We start from the raw sequence: 19,673 nt of genomic DNA on the forward strand, positions 1-19,673 counted from the left end.
TCAGTGATCAGAAAACCACCCTGCCCCTTGTCAGTGCAAATGAATATCAGCTGGTTCAGTACAAACTGATGACCCATATAAAGATGTGTCATTACCAAGGCGTCACACAAGCAACAACTCATGATGGGTAAATGCAAAGAACTCTTCACAACCTTATTGTTGCAAAACATTCTGGGTGATATACAAACAATGAACTACATGTGTTTTCCTAAACATCTGTTATAGCGTATAGAAAGATATATGGTCAGCGTTAAATTAAATTACTGCAGCAAAATCTCTTTCGTGAATGCACCCTGGTGAACTATCTCCCCCCTCGATGTGAAGTCGATGAGAAAAACTACTCTCGCGAGAGTTCCACTATACTATTAACCGTGGTTACTATCGTGATATTGTACAAGTAGAGCGTGAAAGCCAAGTTTTATCCATTTCGTGCCAGTTTAAGTTGGCCACGTTTCTCTGTTGATACATTTAAAACGAAAGGCAGAATTAGCTCCGACTTGAAAGGACCGCGACAAAGTAAAAAACAAAAAGGGGCCCGGTGAGGGAGTTGTGCTCCGCCTCTCTGGCCTCCTCCCACTGCTCCTGGACTGGACCGCTCAGCTGTTCTTGTCAGATAACCGTTGTACACGCCATCAGCGAGCGAGCCGCACGAATAAACTGGATATCTTTCAACAACTGAAACGCAGGTACATGTGAGTACGATGTCAACCGAGATAAAGAGTTAACGTGTGGATGGGTGAAATGATTTGCGTCCAGTTTTGTGTAACCGTCACACCCACCTCACTGTCACCGTTTCCCCGTTCGCGTCCGGTCCTGTTAACGGTAAAATACTCGGCGTGTTGTTTCGCAATATATTCAACAACACATACTTATATGATCGGGTATATGTTGTTTTTAATTCATAACTTACACCAGAGCCATGTGTAGAAAAAGGTGACTTAATAAAATGTATTATAACTCCAATATAATATTTATTTATTTGCATCTATACTTATACTTGTTATACTTGTTGACAGTAACGTTACTCATTCAGTGCATTGTCACACTATTGCGTGTACACTGCCTGGTCAAAACCACACTCCAGTATTCCTCTGGACCGCCTCATAGGATCTATCTATCCGTCTATCCATCCATCCATCCATCCACTGATCTGTCTATCTGTCCATAGCTTGCCATGGCCTCTGGTGGGGCCCCGGCGTTAGGGCCCACCCATTTAACCACTAAGGTGGAGCTGACCATCTCATGTGAAAACCTCATGGACATGGACGTCTTCTCTAAGTCTGACCCTCTGTGTGCCTTGTACATGAAGTCTTCAGGCTCCCAGTGGTATGAGGTCTGTGTTAAATCTGTTTACATGTCTTTAAAACACCAGGATGTACTTGACATGATTCGGCCTAAGCCATGTGACAAGAACTTACGTGTGCGCTTTTTCTTTGTGTTCAGTTTGGGCGAACGGAGATGATCCTGAACTGCCTGAATCCAAAGTTTGCCAAGAAGTTTGTCATCGACTACTATTTCGAGACGTTGCAGAGCCTGAAATTTTGTGTCTATGATATTGACAATAATACCTATGACCTGGGTGATGATGATTTCTTGGGGGAATTTCAATGCACTCTGGGTCAGGTGAGCTTCACCATAAATAAAACACTGATCGATCCGCTACACTTTTTTTATTTTATTTTTATTTAAATTGTGCTTTGACAACCTTTGTTGTGTCCAGATTGTTTCCAACAGGCAGATGACTCGTCCTTTGTTGCTGAAGGACCAGAGACCGGCAGGTCGGGGGACCATCACCGTGCGTGCTCTTTCCTTTTTTTAATTAAGATTTGCAGCAGTGATAAACTACTTCCGTGTGGTTGAGAAAGGAAGGCAGCACCTTATTGGATTCCCGTACTGAATTGTGTTAAATTCCTCATGAGATACAATCATAGCAATTTGCCAGCAAGATAATTATGTTTGGAAACAGGAATTGCTCTCTGGTATTTGCCAGATCATCATAACATACCACCATCTTCCTGTAATTAGTCATGCTATGTAGCTGTGTCTGACGTTGTCTTTTTAAAAAAAAAAAAAAAAGTTAGTATCGCTTGTTATGCGATCCAAACCACAAAATTCTTCATATCTCTTAAGAGTTTTGATATTTTAATACAGATCTGTGCTGAAGAAATAACAGACACCAGAGTGGCAAACCTTGAAGTGTCAGCACGCAGGCTGGACAAAAAGGTACTGAACCTGGAGTTCTTTAATATTTAAACTGCCTTCGATTTCATTTAGCTGTTGCGCGTCACTAAGGAGGTATATTTGTTACACAGTTTCTGTGGTGGTCCGACCCATTCCTGGAGTTCTACAAGCTGACAGAAACGGGGTGGCAGCTGGCTCACAGGACCGAGGTACTCGTGTTTACCGTCAACTCGTTGCTCCTCTTTTATAGAAGTGTTACTGACTTACTTCATGGTAACCTGCTCATTTAGGTTGTACATAACAACCTGAACCCAACATGGAGACCCATCCGCATCTCACTGCGATCCCTCTGCGGAGGAGATGTGGAGAAGCCTATAAAGGTAAGCACCGTTTTATCGTTTTTGTTTTCAGTTAGTCTGCCAGGTATAGGTTTAACACAAACTATTAACATGTCTCCTCAAACACCCCTTGAAGAATGCCTGATTATTCATGCTACTCTCACTAACTAATAATTCATTTTTTAATTGTATTTTCTTTTCATCTTGCAATGCTCCCAAACGTAAAACAAGATATTGGTGTTTGATTCCGGCTGGATCAACGATGTGTATGAACGATTCATGGTGTCACCGCGTGAAGGTGTGCGCCTTTTTTTCCCTTTTTTTTTTTTGAATTACTAATTTAATTATTTACTGCATTTACACTAATAATGTTTGAAACCTGACTTGTGCATGTCAGATGTGTAATATGACTAAGCTGCCTCACTCACTTACAAAGATTAACACTGATGTAACATTTCTTAGCACTTGCTCGCTCATGATTCTTCTTTATTAAAGAGAAAAATGTAAGTTAAGATGGAAAACCTCAGTAATGTTTTTGCTTTTTTCATGCTAGGTTGTGATGTGGCTTTTACTCCGTCACCTGTTACAGGAAATGGTTGTGTTTGTGTTCTCAGGTCGACTGCTATGACCACCGCATCAACGGCTCCCACGCCCTCATTGGTACCTTTAGGACCATGCTGGCAGAGATGCAAACTGGGACACACGTATCCCCTGTGAGACTTTTTGTCCGTGTGTATGTGTGCGTGCATGTGTGTGCATTTGTTCAATTTTGTTTTTATTTCACCATCAAAAAGTCTGACTTGCGTTCCGTCTTGCAGATTGAACTGGAATGTGTTAACCCAAAGAAAATGAAGAAGATCAATTACAAAAACTCCGGGGTCATTTGCATAAAGCAATGTCAGGTAATATTTTACAAAAAAAGAACATTTAGGATGCCTTAGTGCACCTTTTCAAAGAGTGTAAGAAAACCTCAGATAACGATTTATTTATACTTTGCACCCTGCTGCTGTAAAGTCAATCACTATACACTATACATCATGTATTCCAGTGAAAGTGATGGTTTATCTTTTAGGTGGTAAAGGAGTACAGCTTCCTGGATTACATAATGGGCGGTTGTCAGCTCAACTTCACGGTGAGTTTTGAAATGCCGGACGAAAAATGTTACGACTGTAATGCTTTTCATTTAAGTCAAATCAGTTGTTCTTTTAGATTGTTTTAGTAGCCCTGGAATTACATGGTTCCTGGATAAATACTATTACTGCTGCATTTGCATCTGGTCTGAAAAGCTGCCTGTGTCTTGACCCTCATCCTCTCCTCCGACATTTCCCAGATTGCCATTGACTTCACGGGCTCTAACGGGGACCCAGCGACTCCTCAGTCCCTCCACTACATCAACCCTGAGGGCTACAATGAATACCTGTCAGCCATCTGGGCGGTGGGTAATATCATCCAGGACTACGACAGGTAAATTCAAGTTTACTTGATGTAACTCGTCTCTGTATGAGACAGCTAGGACTTTAGTTAGCTCCTTGAGCCAGAGACTGCTGCACCCACAGTGCTAGGAGGAGTGTTCCACATTTGACCTCATTATTTTGGTAGTGTGAAAACACAGTGAGTCTTGAGTTGCATTAAAGATCACCTACACAACAGGGGTGTGTCAGTCATTCAGAAAAAACACACAACCGCTGCCAGAGATTTAGATGCGTGTGATTCTTCTAGGGTTCAAGTTGATTTGTACACAGAGCATGAAACAGATCAGATGTGAAGGCGCCAGGTGTGTTAATGCCAGGTGTGAACCCACAGATACATAAAGCTGGTTGCTTGCCAGGATTAGAACAAAAACTGATCCAAGAATTTTTTTTCCATCTTGTCAAGTGGAAAATTCTTCCTTGAAGCCTGTCTTACTTAACCTTAAAATATAAATAAATGGCAAATCTTCTTTAGCGAACAAGTCAGCATTATTTTAGATTTAGATTGAAAGCTTCTTTTGTCTGCCTATAGATGAACTTACTGTGCACCCAAACATGTCTTCTGTCTGTTTTTCTGTGTAGTAACAAGCTGTTTCCTGTGTTTGGCTTTGGAGCCCAGGTGCCTCCTTCCTGGCAGGTACGAAACAGTCAAACCTGACATCAGAGATTTCAGTGTCACGGTCGTCACAGTGTTCACAGAAACACACATTTTGCTCAGACATGTCCCAAAGTTAACAACATTCTAAATCTTTCTTACATTGATGTCAATCGTCTCTGCAGGTTTCCCACGAGTTTCCTGTCAATTTCAATTCAGCAAATCCGTTCTGTGAAGGTAAGTTTAAGCATATGCAGTAACATAACATGACATAACATATATAAACAGATTTAGCAAAGCCCACGCTTTCATTTTAAAAATGTAATTGTCTCTTCTGGAAGGGGACATGAGGAGCAGCAGCTCAGATTCTTTTAAAGCTGCAGACACTGGAACGGTTCATTTGGTGTATACAAGCATAGTAGAATGAACAGTCTGCCCTGAATATATCGAGCTGATTCATCTCATCTCATCGTCTACTACCGCTTAATCCTCACTATGGTGTGCTGGAGCCTATCCCAGCTGTCTTATAGAGGCAAGAGGCGGGGTACACCCTGGATAGGTCGCCAGTCTATCCAGAGCTCACACATAGAGACGAACATCCATTCGCACTCACACTCACACCTAGGGTCAATTTAGAGACACCAACGAGCATGTCTTTGGAGGTGGGAGGAAACCAGAGTACCCGGAGAAAACCCATGCAAAGAAGAACGTGCAAACTCCACCTAGAAAGGCTCCTCGCTGTGAGGCATCTGCACTAACCACCGAGTCGCTGTGTTGACATCATTTTGTATTCAATATTAAGCTATTTAAATAATACATGTTCAAATTCCAAACGTGGAACAGTACGATGGCCGTGCCACTGCCATGAACATACATACCTTTATCTTTAAACAAAGCCAAATGCAGTAGGGACAGTGAATCACCAAAACATTTTGGCCTCAGTTGGTGGGAGTGAGCTGCATCGTTGGCGTCTCTGCAGTGTGCGTCTGGACTTCACATGGGAACTGAATAGGTTCTCAGCCAATGGCGGGGAACCTGTCAGAGTTGGCGTGTAAAATGCAGCCTCGTGATTGGCTCAGCAGCGATAGGGCCGGGTCCTACTGTGTACAGGAGACTTAGATTGACGTGAATTGCGTGAAACAGTGTTCTGTTGAGACAATTTAAAATATGTTGGATTCAGATTAATGTGCATTTAAACAAATTAAAATTTTATGGGGAAAATTAAAAAAAAAAAAAAAAGAAAAATGTCACCCAAAGATTTTGCGACCCCCCTGCAGTACCCCCGCAGAAGACGTATATTCTAGGGACATGTTAGTCTCACATTAATTTTTTAAACCCAGTGATGATGTGTTGGTGCTGCCGTGTACTTGCATTGCAGGCATAGACGGTGTGGTTCGTGCCTACCAGCAGTGTTTACCTCAGCTGAAGCTCTGGGGTCCCACCAACTTCGCTCCAATTATCAAGCACGTGTCGTTCTTTGCCAGACAAGCTCTTCATCAGCGCAGTGCCTCAGTAAGTGGCAGTGAGAGTTTAAATACTCAATCAGTGTTGGCCAGTGCGAAACCTGACAATGTGATAATCATACAACAGGACTTAAGCACTTGTGTTTATCTATTTTATTGCCATTAATTATTTTTCAAAAAAAAAAGAAAAAAAGGAGTACAGTACATCTATTTTAGAATCAGGTGTTTAATAATATATGGTGTCTGTAAAAGTGCCGGTCACATCCTTCATTTTTCACTTTAAAGATTTTATTTTGTTTGTTTATAAATTCAGAAAGTGTGTCACCTCTAAAAGTGAAACACTTATTTAGTGTCTTAAATTCTTAAAGAACTGATGTTTACGTAAAGCACGACAAGCTTCAGTGATATAAAACGATATGTTGTTATTTTCTTTCATGTCCTATACTTTATTATACTTCCATATGTATTATTATATTTCATCCTACATTTACGTAGATATTGTCTTATACACTCACCAGTCACTTTATTAGGTACACCTTGCTAGTAGAACGTTGGACCCCCTTTTCCCTTTAGAACTGCCTTAATTCTTGGTGTCATACTTTCAACAAGGTGTTGAGAGATTTTGGTCCATATTGACATGACAGCATCACACAGTTGCTGCAGATTTGTCGGCTGCACATCTATGATGCTAAACTCCCGTTCCACCACATCCCAAAGGTGCTTTATTAGATTGGACATGGTCAGCAACAATACTCAGGTAGGCTGTGGCATTTTAACCATGCTCAGTTTGTACTAAGGGGCTCAAAGTGTGCCAAGAATCTTCATCTTAGCCGACAGAAGTGGCATCCGGTGTGGTCTTCTGCTGCTGTAGCCCATCTTCTTCAAGGCTGGACGTGTTGTGCGTTTAGAGATGGTATTCTGCATTCCCTGCTTGGAAACCAGTGGTTATTTGAGTTACTGTTGCCTTTCTATCATCTCCAACCAGTCTGCCCATTCTCCTCTGACCTCTCACATCAACAAGGCATTGATTTAAAGGTCAACAAGGCATTTTCGTCCACACAACTTTCTCTCACTGGATATTTTCTCTTTCTGGACCATTCTCTATAAACCCTAGAGATGGTTGTGCAGACTACTGTACTCAGACCAGCCCGTCTGGCACCAACAACCATACCACACTCAAAGTCAGTTAAATCTCCTTTCTTCTCCATTCTGATGCTCAGTTTGAACTTCAGCAAGTTGTCTTGATCACCTCTACATGCCTGAACGCATTGAATTGCAGCCATGTGATTGACTGATTAGGTATTTGATTTGACAGGCAAGTGAGCAAGTACCTGATAAAGTGTGTGATAAAACCAGTGAGTGTACATATATTGTGTGATATTATTCCTATATTGCCATATTTTATTTTAACAGGAACAGCCAGAAAAAAAACTTTCACAACATGTGTGATCTCATAGATCTTATACAGCCGACAAATCAGGTGTGATGCTGTCATGTCAATATGGAGCAAAATCACCTTGTTGAAAATATGCCATGAAGAATTAAGGCAGTTCTGAAGGCAAAAGGGGGTCCAACCTTTTATTAGCAAGGTGTACCTAATAAAGTGGCTAGTGAGTGTGTAAGTCATGCTGTGTATGATTGTGTGTGACTTTTCATTTAGTTTGTCAGTGTCTGATCCATCTTCTCTGCGTATTTGCAGCAATACTTTGTGCTGCTCATCATCACGGACGGGGTGATCACAGACATGGACCAGACGCGCGCTGCTATAGTGGAGGCCTCTCGTCTTCCCATGTCTATCATCATAGTGGGTGTCGGAGGAGCGGACTTCAGTGCGATGGAGTTCCTGGACAGTGACAACAGACTGCTGGTTTCGCCCACTGGTGATGTCGCCTCCAGAGACATCGTCCAGTTTGTGCCCTTCAGAGAATTCAGTGTAAGTAGCAGACCAAAACCTTTTCTGCAACACCGATATTATCTTCCTTTGATTGCACTGATTGCCATAAGCTGTCAGCAGCACAGACACGTGCAGTGAAAGGCAGTGCGGTCCTATAGGAGACTACTTCTCATTCTCTTGACATTGTCGTTCCAGGGAAACACTGTGGCTCTCGCTCAGAGCGTCCTGGCCGAGCTTCCTGATCAAGTCACATCCTTCTTCAATTCTTACAAGCTGAAACCTCCTAATATATCCAGCATGACTGAGCCTTCATAAGAAGGCCTCCTACACGCATCCTCTTCCTCTTTTATTTTGTGTATGGAGTGGTGCAATTGATGCCAAGAGGTGCCTGTTACATAAGAAAATACAGATAATCTCAAATCAGCCACTGAAATACATGTGATGTGATTTAAAGGTCAAGTGTTTCTGTGACTGGACACACAGTGAGTGGCTCACTCAGTGGTCACAATATAACCTCAGTATTCTCAGTGTACTAAAGTTGTATCATTGAATGTGTTATCTTGCTAACCTCCCAGTGTATTTCTTTGTCTTAAACTTGAAATGATATAACCAGTGAAATCAGTAGACTCAGATCTTTTAACAATTTAACTTGTCACCCTTCTTCGTGCTGTTGACATGTGTTGCATTTATTGTGTCTTTTCGTAGTTGTACATTATCTTTGTCTTGCTCTTATGACCTCACATTCGCAGTCGATCGTTTGCATGATCCTTGTCTTGTTCTGTGGATGTATGTGATGTTTGGATTTTTTAAACCTAAAGGTTGATAAATTTGGAGAAGTTTTTCTGTGAGGCAAATCTGAGGGCGCCTCTCTCCTCAACTGCTGCTGCTAATATGCTGATGGATACAAACAAGTGAATGGTTAAACACAGATAAAGGCATATGTGAAGCTTATATGCATTTTCTTACACTCTGGTCATATTTGTTGATTGCCCTGGCTCCTTCAGTGTGTGGTTTCAGGATCAGAAAGACTGACTACATTTAACTGAAAATATTCTAAATTGTGTCAGGAAGTAGAGGTGAGGACAGAAATGCTGGACAATAGATGAGGAGGCAGGGAATCTGGGAAAAAAGTTTTTCTTTAATGAAAACAAAGCGCTGCAGGCGCTGCAGACAGCAGGTCATCCAAAACAAAAACAGTAATTCTCCAGATCAACTTACTGGATGATCTTGTAAGAGGTGCAGCAAAGCAGACAACTATTTCCCAGGTCTGGGTTCGAGTCCAGCTCGGGCCTTTCTGGGTGGAGTTTGCATGTTCTTGTGTCCGCATGGGTTTTCTCCGGGTACTTCAAAGACATGCTCGTTAGGCTATTTGGTGACTCTAAATTGATCGTAGGTGTGCGTGTGTGAGTTGTTTGTCTCTGTGTTATGTAATGTAATATTAAAAACAAAACTTCTTTCACGTCATATCACACTTGTACACATCTTCAAATCTGCAGAATTTTTAACAAGAAATTACATCTGTGTACTTTTAGAACAAATGATTTTTCAGTTTTTTTGTTCAACATTTCGGTCGCCATGGTGCTTGACTAAAAAAAATCTGCTTTGCTCTAAATTGGGGTGCAAAAATAGAATCCAGAAGAAGGTTTATGGCTCAAAATATTAACTTTTCAGTACAAAACAAGGGACCTAGAACTGATAAGGTGCAGGCCAAATACAATTGGGCCCCAAATTGGGCTGCAATGCTCTAAATGAACAACATCAGTTATGTTTGTTGACTTCTTCGTCGGCCCTGTAAAAAGGACTGCAGTTTGCCCTAAGCTGCCTTTAACTCACGGCCATTTTCCATGTTTGCCTGTTGTCTTGCACGTGACATTGAACTTTAACATCAGGGGAGCCAGAGTTCATATATACATAAACCTTTAAAATATAAATGTAATTTTATATTAAATAATGTCATGTTCAAATCTACATTAACGTAAATGTTATTGATATAAAAAGAACAGCAACACAATTGCTGGGGAAGGAATTTGGCTGTGGACATATCTCCTGAGGATTGTAAGTCCTCAGGCTTATTCAACTGAAAATAATACATAGATGGCTTTGGACGCCACAACAACGTTATGACTGGAACTTAATATGAGTAGATTCTTGCTGGAGATGTGACAGGAGTGGTGTCTTTATACTACATATACTCTGGACATGTCCAGCACTTGGGGACTGGTGGAATAACCAGATTCTATTTGAAGTGCTGCACAAAAAGTTCCAAATCTCTGCAAAACTGTTTATCTTTGGATCGACCACTGAACTCCAGGGCAATGACTTTTCATGTTTTCAGAAAAGATGGATTATTTTGGCCCTCACAACAGCTAAACAGATCCTGCTAAAACACTTGAGGAATGAATTCCCGCCTTCTCGTGAAGAATGGACTACAACAATGGCCCAGCTAGCTGCTTATGAGTGGGTGACATGTTTACTTTGAGCCCTTTTTACTGACTGGCTGTCTGTAAGCTAATGGTTGCCTTGAGAATGCAGTGCTGTCAATGGTTCATTGTGCTCATCTGTTGTGAAGTAACAGTGTGGTGGTCATTTTTTTTTTTTGTTTGGCCAGGGCCTGCTTCAGAAAGCTGGTTTTACTGAAAACTCTGACTCTGTTAACCCTGAAATGAGGGCAGCCCTGGGTTTTCCGTTTCACAAAGGGAGGTTAATCAATCAGCGAGCTAACTCAAGCCCGTTTCAGAAAGAGAGGCCATTCAAACTTGGGAAATAGACGTTGAACTGCCTGGGCGTGTGGCTGAGGGGAGTGCTTGTGCAGCCTCTCAGACTGATAAGCAGCCTAGAAGTCGACAGCTAAAGGCAGTTCCACCCTGGAGCGTTTGTCCCAGTCATAAAGTCTATCCTACCAGCCCAGGTTAGCGCCGGCCACTATCATTGGTGCTCTAAATGAACAACATCAGTTATGTTTTGTGACTTCTTCACCAGCCTTGTGAAAAAAACAGGAACACAATTAAATACAACTTTTCCATGTTCAGGCGCTGTAAATCCTGCAACACTCCTACTCAATGAAATATGTCTACACAGAGAAAGTCTTATATTTACTTTCCCCAGGAACCAACAAGTGCTTCAAGCTTCTCCTGCCAGAGCTCCTAATTTTCCAGTTGTTAATATTAGAAGTCAAGAGTTTCTGCTAAGAAACGCCCACAGATGTTCCTATTTATTTGAAGCTACCACTAAGGGATTTTGCACACAGAAGGCAGTGGCTTTAATTTAAACAGTGTGTGTGTGTGTTTTGTTATCAAATTAACTTAAATGCCTTTCTTCATTATGACATAGAACATTATAGGGAACGGACTCGCATAACAACCATATAAAACACATCAACTAGCCTATAGGACTTCAAGTTCGGAATTTTGTTATTCTTACATTAATCCAGAAGCGACCACAGGGCCCTGTGCTCTTGTGTCTTTATTTTTGGTTACAGCCGGCTACTTCCCTAAGTGAGTCTTTGACAGCTAACTCAAGCCAGTGAGCAAGATAGTGTATCGACTGAACTCTGCCAGAGAGTACCGTTGCTCTATCCGTGGCTATGGAGATGACATTTTTCTCAAAAACTGGTCGTCTCAGGCCTTTCCTTAAACTACTGTATATCGATTCGGCCTCCGTGCCCTCTGAAACCTCAACAATATCCAAAAATACATTGTCCACTAAGCCATTTCCTGTCACGTCACTCGGCAAATAAATGATCTGACGATGAACTGTGCTTTCATCTAGTGACACTGATGCGTGAGCCCAGTTCTTTTGATATTTGAAACTAACTTAGCTCTCATTTCTTTGTTGGTGTGACTGATTATTTCAGCACAAGCGTGGTCTGATCTGTGCACATTTCCCACATTTGCTCCATCAAGCTTTTTTAGGGGCATGACAGCAGGGAGCTTTCTGTAGGCCATTTTTTCTTTGGCCACCATATAGGCAGACCTGAAAGACGCAACTGTTTCCTGCATTAAACTGGCATTTGTTTCAAGTATCTTGTTTGGGAGCACATCCTTTTCCCTCACCTGTGAAATCTCCATAGCTCATTTGTGTGCAAAACTGTCTCGGTGCTTATAAATCTTATTCCGTCAGCAGCACAGACACATAAGTAGCCGGCATTTACTCATCTACTAGCTGGAGAGCAGAAATGTCCACAAGCTTGCACGGTTGAAGAAGTTGTAGCAAAGGGAAGGAATATATAATGTCCTCCTGTGTTTTTACATCCTCCTGTGATGGAGGGAAGATGGCGTTTTACAGAGTTAGGGTTAGGGTTAGGGTTAAGTACATCCAAAAGTTTCCTTGCAGAACACTGAATGATTTGATCATTGCAAAAATAGCTTGTGGGCAAAAAGAGTATGGGCACCCCTGCAGGCGTCACCTACCTTTTTGAAAAGCTACTTAAAAAAATAACGAATACTGAGTAATATCAGGGCCTACCTGTTTCCTGAAAAAGTTCAGTGGGAATCTCAGACCTCAGTCTGGGCAGCTCAGAAGACACGGACAGCACTAGCAGCTGATCTCAGGAACACACCACCGGACACAACAACCGCTCCGCCGAACTCCACGACTAACAGCAGAGCCAAAACCATAAAATCCAGAAACAGCACAAAAAGACGAAAACGACCAAAAAACATGTTGATTGGTTCAAGGCACAGGGAAACAACAACAATTCAGACAAAAAACAACAACCAATAACACAATAAGAATAACCTAAAAAAGATAAACATCACGGAGCCACTGGCGACATGCAGCCATACATTAATGGTTCTTGTCATATTGTTATTAATTAAGGAATCCTCACCAATATTAACAATGATTTACATTTGGTTTAAAGTCATCTGTTTAGTTTTTTTTTATTATTTAAAATGCTTTAAATGAACATTTTTGAGACACTTTGAACCAATCATGAACATTGCCTCCTTTCCCTGTACAAACTGTAAGTAATGTAATATTAAAAAAAAAAACATAACTTCTTTCACGTCATATCACACTTGTACACATCTTCAAATCTGCAGAATTTTTAACAAGAAATTACATCTGTATGCTTTTACAACAAATGATTTTTCAGTTATTTTGTTCAACATTTCAGGTGCCATGGTGCTTGACTAAAAAAAAATCTGCTTTGCTCTAACTCAGGGGTGCCCAAATTCTTCCCAGTGGAGGGCCAAAATAGAATCCGGAGGAAGATTTATGGCTCAAAATGTTAATTTTTCAGTACAAAACAAGGGACCTAGTACTGACAAGGTGCAGGCCAAATACAATTGGGCCCCAAATTGGGCTGCAATGCTCTAAATGAACAACATCAGTTATGTTTGTTGACTTCTTCGTCGGCCCTGTAAAAAGGACTGCAGTTTGCCCTAAGCTGCCTTTAACTCACGGCCATTTTCCATGTTTTCCTGTTGTTAAAACCTTGTCTTGCATGTGACATTGAACTTTGACATCAGGGGAGCCACAGTTCATATATACATAAACCTTTAAAAAATATATATAATTTTATATTAAATAATGTCATGTTCAAATCTACATTAATGTAAATGTTATTGATATAAAAAGAACAGCAACACAATTAAATACAACTTTTAGAGGAAGGCAAGTGCTATTTTTAGAACATGGCCTGTTGGCTACTCACCTGGTCCTCTAATGACATTTTTAAACAACACAGGAGTCTGAGGGTGTCACATGACAGGGACACGTGGCATTAAGTGATGATGTCACATGATGATGTCACATGATGATGTTTGCCTTTGATCTTTTGTCTTTAAATACCAGCAGTAAATTGATTAATGCATCACTTCCCTTCAGACCTCCGGTTAATTTACGTAAAGTATACAGCAAGAATACTTTTAATTCTCAAAAAGAGCAGGAAAGCTAAACAGATTTTGAAATTCTAATTCTTTCATTGCCTACAACAGGCTCCAAAACCAGAAGAAATGTTCACTTGTCTGGTCGTCGGTCATTCTTTAATTCAGTTGGCTGTAAAAGCTACTGGTCACCTCATCCAGTCTCATTTTGGATTTGACCACACCAGTTCAACCAGTGTGGACTCCACAAAAATCGTGGCTCATGAAATACCTTTACCAAATGCCCCAAGAGGCGTAGTGGTTCCAGGCTACAGTAATCTTAGGGAACTTCATCAGAATGCTAGAACCCCTTGTGTCCTGGACTGTCTGAGTACTGAAACTCAGCAAAATGATCAAGAGCAGGATAATGGATCAGGTCTTGGACTTGGTCATCCAAGTTCATCTAGTGTAAAGTCTGCAACACCCATACTCAGTGAAATATGTCCAGACAAGCTCCCCCTAGCCCTGAAAGACTCCAATGTTACAAACAACATTAAACTTAGGACGCTGCATCAAAATGCTAGCACCTATTCTACAGACATGGACCCTGTGAGTATGGAAGCTCAGCAAGATGAGCAAGAGCAGGATAATGGATCAGGTCTTGGACTTGGTCATCCAAGTTCATCTAGTGTAAAACCTGCAACACCCATACTCAATAAAATATCTCCAGACAAACTCCCAGTAGCCCTGAAAGACTCCAATGTTACAGACAACATTAATACTGAAACACAGCATATTGAACAAGAGGATAGCACCAATGATGAGACAAAACTTCCTCGTCTTGGTCTCTTTCTGTCTGCAGCCCTCATTGGTCCATACTCCATGAATGAAAGATCATGGGAAAACACTGTAATTGACCCAAACAACACTGACAGACCTCCAGAAAGAGAGGCTTTTTCCATAAACAGAACAATTGCAGCGGTTTATTCCACGGCCAAAGCATCTGTTGTGTCTATGGGCCGAGCAGCAATACGTGTCACAAGGTCCATTACTTTAATGCTATTTCACTTTGTTCGAGAGAGAACTTCATATATTTTGTGCAGAATCATAGAAGAAACTTCACATGTTTGCACCCATGCTCAGGCAAGAATTGCAGCTTTTCTCAACATGACTCAAACAGGAGTTGTAGATTGTTTTTCCATGGTTCGAGACAGAATCTCAGATGCTTTTACCAGAACCAGAGCAATCGCTGAAGCTGCAATCACTTGGACCAGATCGGTCATAGCTTCAGTTGCTGGGATCATAGCCAACATTGCACTCATTAATTCCAGGCCCAGAGTCACTAACCTACCAATATTAGTAGATTTGCTTCTAGATGTGGTTGTTAATATCGCTCACATCGGCTCTTCATACCCTCGGTACCGTTGGTACTTGTTGCGATTAATTTCTAATTGTTACCGGACCAGAAGACAGATGAGAAGAAGTTTTTTCAGGATCAGACGATCATTTGCTGGTCGCATTATAGCTGCAACTTTAAGGATAGGAGACAGTTTGGGACTTTGTTTCCCAGAAACAACAGCAGATCTGTGGAACTGTATTACCTGTGCACATGAGCTTTTACTTTGGGGTATTGGTGCCACCATAATTTCCCCTGGACTCGCTGCAAGTTTATTACGTTCTTTCTTGACAAGGGTGTCACGTATAATAATGCAAGAAATGTACATGCAAGGAGCTCCAGAAGTTCTTCTGAGTGTATTAGGAGATGCTTTGGTTTTCCTGAGAGTAAGTGTTGGTTTTTAGCTCTATCAGGTCCACCACTGTTTTATCAGCTGAAACCAATGAAACTAAACTCTCAAGAGCAAACTGTCTGTGTGACTGAAATAGCAGAATGTCACCAACCTTTAAATCACAAGTACTTTCCAACAGCTGTACCAAGAAATCATAAGGTATTATCCTCTATGGGTTTTCTCTGGGTTTCTCCAGTTTCTCCCATACTTTTAATTTGGTTATAAAATTTTCACCATAAGTAGATTCAGTTAGATCAAATTAACACTCAACATTTTAAATTTCATTAAAATCATGTAAAATATATTATTAAAATGATTATTTATTATTATAAATAAAAAAAAATAATATAAAATAAAATAAAAACTTTTGGATAGAACAGTCTTTGTTTTAAATGTGATCCCATGTCTTAAGTGTATGAGAGACCACTGGATTGTCTTTTTAGTGTGGTTTATAGCTGGTTGGACCCCCCTACTGTGACCACTTTCTCCTCTTAGTGACTGGGATCTTTGACTCTTCACTGGGTTTGAGAACGTTCTCTAATTCTACCTAACACCCTTTGTAGCTCAGACTTCCCCCAGCCACTGGTGGGTCAGTATGTCTCAGAGTTATCAGTTCAGTCTGTCCCCTCAGAAAACCCAAATAACCTTTTTTTACAGTATGACAGATGAATCTGTGTAGTCCTTTCAGTAGTCTTTACAGCAGTTGGGATGATGAGAAGAACTTGGAAAGTCCCTTCCCACCTTGGACTGGACAGCTGGATCCTCAAGTTAGCATCTGGAAGAAGACAACTGAAGAAAGGACTGCAGTTTGCCCTAAGCTGCCTTTAACTCACGGCATTTTCCATGTTTGCCTGTTGTTAAAACCTTGTCTTGCACGTGACATTGAACTTTCACATCAGGGGAGTTCATATATACATAAACCTTTAAAATATATATATATAATTTTATATTAAATAATGTCATGTTCAAATCTACATTAATGTAAATGTTATTGATATAAAAAGAACAGCAACACAATTGAATCCAACTTTTAGAGGAAGACGAGTGCTATTTTTCGAACATGGCCTGCTGGCTACTCACCTGGTCCAGGAACATGTCACATTAAGTGATGATGTCACATGATGATGTCACATGATGATGGTTGCCTTTGATCTTTTGTCTTTAAATACCAGCAGTAAATTGATTAATGCATCACTTCCCTTCAGACCTCCAGTTAATTTACGTAAAATATACAGCAAGAATACTTTTAATTCTCAAAAAGAGCAGGAAAGCTAAACAGATTTTGAAATTCTAATTCTTTCATTGCCTACAACAGGCTCCAAAACCAGAAGAAATGTTCACTTGTCTGGTCGTCGGTCATTCTTTAATTCAGTTGGCTGTAAAAGCTACTGGTCACCTCATCCGTCTCATTTTGGATTTGACCACACCAGTTCAACCAGTGTGGACTCCACAAAAATCGTGGCTCATGAAATACCTTTACCAAATGCCCCAAGAGGCGTAGTGGTTCCAGGCTACAGTAATCTTAGGGAACTTCATCAGAATGCTAGAACCCCTTGTGTCCTGGACTGTCTGAGTACTGAAACTCAGCAAAATGATCAAGAGCAGGATAATGGATCAGGTCTTGGACTTGGTCATCCAAGTTCATCTAGTGTAAAGTCTGCAACACCCATACTCAGTGAAATATGTCCAGACAAACTCCCCCTAGCCCTGAAAGACTCCAATGTTACAAACAACATTAAACTTAGGACGCTGCATCAAAATGCTAGCACCTATTCTACAGACATGGACCCTGTGAGTATGGAAGCTCAGCAAGATGAGCAAGAGCAGGATAATGGATCAGGTCTTGGACTTGGTCATCCAAGTTCATCCAGTGTAAAACCTGCAACATTCCTGCTCAATGAAATATGTCCAGACAAACTCCCAGTAGCCCTGAAAGACTCCAATGTTACAGACAACATTAATACTGAAACACAGCAAACTGAACAAGAGGATAGCACCAATGATGAGACAAAGCTTCCTCGTCTTGGTCTCTTCCTGTCTGCAGCCCTCATTGGTCCATACTCCATGAATGAAAGATCATGGGAAAACATTGTAATTGACCCAAACAACACTGACAGACCTCCAGAAAGCCTGTTTTCAGCCTTTAGCAGAGAAATTGCAGCAGTTTATACCACGATCAAAGGATCTGTTGTGTCTAAGGGCCGATCAGCAATACGCATCACAAGGTCCATTACTTTAATGCTATTTGAACATGCCCGAGGGAGATCTGGAGATATTTCGTGCAGGATCATAGAAGAAGTTATATATGTTTGGTTCTATGTTCACACAAGAATTGCACCATTTATCTCCTTGCCCAAAGCAAGAATTGCCGATGTGTTTTCCACATTTCAAAACAGGATTTCAGATGCTTTTCCCAGAACAACACCATGGGTTGCAGCTGCAATTTCCACGACTAGACCAATCATTGCAGACGTAGTTTCGTCTATCAGAGAAAGTCTTATACTTATTTTTCCCAGGAACCAACAAGAGCTCCAAGCTTCTCATGCCAGAGCTCCTAAATTTCCCCTAGACCAACGCCTGCTCCTAATGGTGCTATGTCGGCTCTCTGTCAGTATCTGTCAAGTCTTCTGGTGGAACGTGACTCATTTTAATAGATGGACGACACACATCTTTCATAGGGCACTAAAAAGACACAAGGCCAGAGTACAAGCAGCGACATGTGCTGAAGATGAGCTTGCAGATGAAGCACCAACAGTCTCAAGAGACTCAGGTGTTGTGACCCACTGCACAGACTTGACCTTTCAAAGTAATGAAACTCTGCAGAATGAATAAGAGCAGGATGCAATTTCTAGAATTTAAACAAGATTTACAGACGCAATTTCCAGGGCCAAGCTAAAGATATTTGAGGTTTAATATTATAGATGAACTTTCTGCTGCAATTTTCAGGACAAGAACAGTCACTGCTGCTGCTGTTTACGTTTTTTACTTTTCCATTTTCCATAATCCATCCAAAAGGTTTGCTTTTTAGTCCATGACCACATCAACTGTTGTATCTCTCAACTGAGCAGCAATTTGTAATTTGTTAACTATTGTTAATTATGCTTTTTGACTTAGCATCTATTTTTTATTATCTGAGCGTTTACTCCGGGTCTCTCCAGTTTCTTCCCACATTTTAAATCAAATAAAATAATAAAAATAAATAAAAAGTTTTAATTATTATTATTATTTGTACACATTAGAGTTTAACTGTTGTGAAAACAACTACAAGTAAGTGGTGTTTGTTCACATGACGGTGCATTTATAATGTGGAAACAATGGTTTTCTGACATAAGATAAGCATCATCTAGCTGTTCATTGTCCATGCTAGTTTAATGCTTTAGCCTTACATGAACAAAGGCCCAAATGAGATTGTCTTTCAAAAGCTGTAGAGCTGTAACTAACATTGTAATCTGCAATATAATCTCATATAAATCTCTTTTTTGGCGCCTGACCATCGTTTAGGCAGCCAGGTTAATTCTGCACTCCTGACTCATCTGTTTTTAGTGTTAACTGTGCACTTAAGCCATCATGTGTCACTCTTACCACCATAATTCCCTCCTACTCATATGACAATTCATGCCTTCCAGTTTGTGTCTTCTGTCTTATACCACTGAGCAAAGTGACCAGAGTCAAATTCCTTGTATGTGTACTCATACTTGACCAATAAAGCTGATTCTGACTCCGATGTTAATATTGCACTATGCAATTTATTAGCATTCTCCACATTAACTTGTAATGTTCGGGTTTAATTGATTTAGTGAAGCTATTTTCGAGACTCAGTGATTCAACACTATGATTATGCTGGAAGATGGGCTTCTAATATTAAATAAACTTTTATATAAATAGCAAAAATATTAACCGATACAGCAATTTTCTTGAGTTTCTCCTGCTTATAGATAATAGATTAATTAGTATAACCTAAAACTGTATGCAGAACAAATGCGGGTATTTTTTTTATTTTGTTTTTTGTGTTTCCATATTCAAAAATGTTTCACTTCAACAGCTTTTGCATGACTGTCTGACTTTCAGTTTGTTCAGTGTAATTCTTCCCGGTTGTGTTTTCCCTTTACTTCCTTATCTGTATATATTTGAAAAACAAA

General features: G+C 40.6%; 1 protein-coding gene across 4 annotated transcripts; it reads left to right on the forward strand.

Annotated features, from left to right (window-relative positions):
* The first annotated feature begins 528 nt into the window (after window positions 1-528).
* On the forward strand, window positions 529-9,478 carry LOC124995813 (copine-3-like). Of its 4 annotated transcripts, none has more exons than XM_047568502.1 (16): window positions 529-686; window positions 1,169-1,333; window positions 1,444-1,623; window positions 1,721-1,795; window positions 2,152-2,223; window positions 2,313-2,390; window positions 2,472-2,561; window positions 3,134-3,232; window positions 3,338-3,421; window positions 3,592-3,651; window positions 3,850-3,983; window positions 4,571-4,625; window positions 4,769-4,820; window positions 5,962-6,095; window positions 7,746-7,979; window positions 8,136-9,478. In XM_047568502.1, exons 2-16 carry the CDS (start codon window positions 1,175-1,177, stop codon window positions 8,253-8,255), a joined length of 1,626 nt encoding a protein of 541 aa, XP_047424458.1. In that variant the 5' UTR covers window positions 529-686; window positions 1,169-1,174; the 3' UTR covers window positions 8,256-9,478. The 4 variants fall into 4 exon arrangements, with proteins under 4 accessions (XP_047424458.1, XP_047424459.1, XP_047424457.1 ...); XM_047568503.1 differs by having other exon boundaries at window positions 564-692; XM_047568501.1 differs by having other exon boundaries at window positions 672-822.
* Window positions 9,479-19,673: the final 10,195 nt, after the last annotated feature.

The sequence above is a fragment of the Mugil cephalus genome, chromosome 18, assembly GCF_022458985.1.
Source record: "Mugil cephalus isolate CIBA_MC_2020 chromosome 18, CIBA_Mcephalus_1.1, whole genome shotgun sequence".
NCBI classification, from domain to species: domain Eukaryota; kingdom Metazoa; phylum Chordata; class Actinopteri; order Mugiliformes; family Mugilidae; genus Mugil; species Mugil cephalus.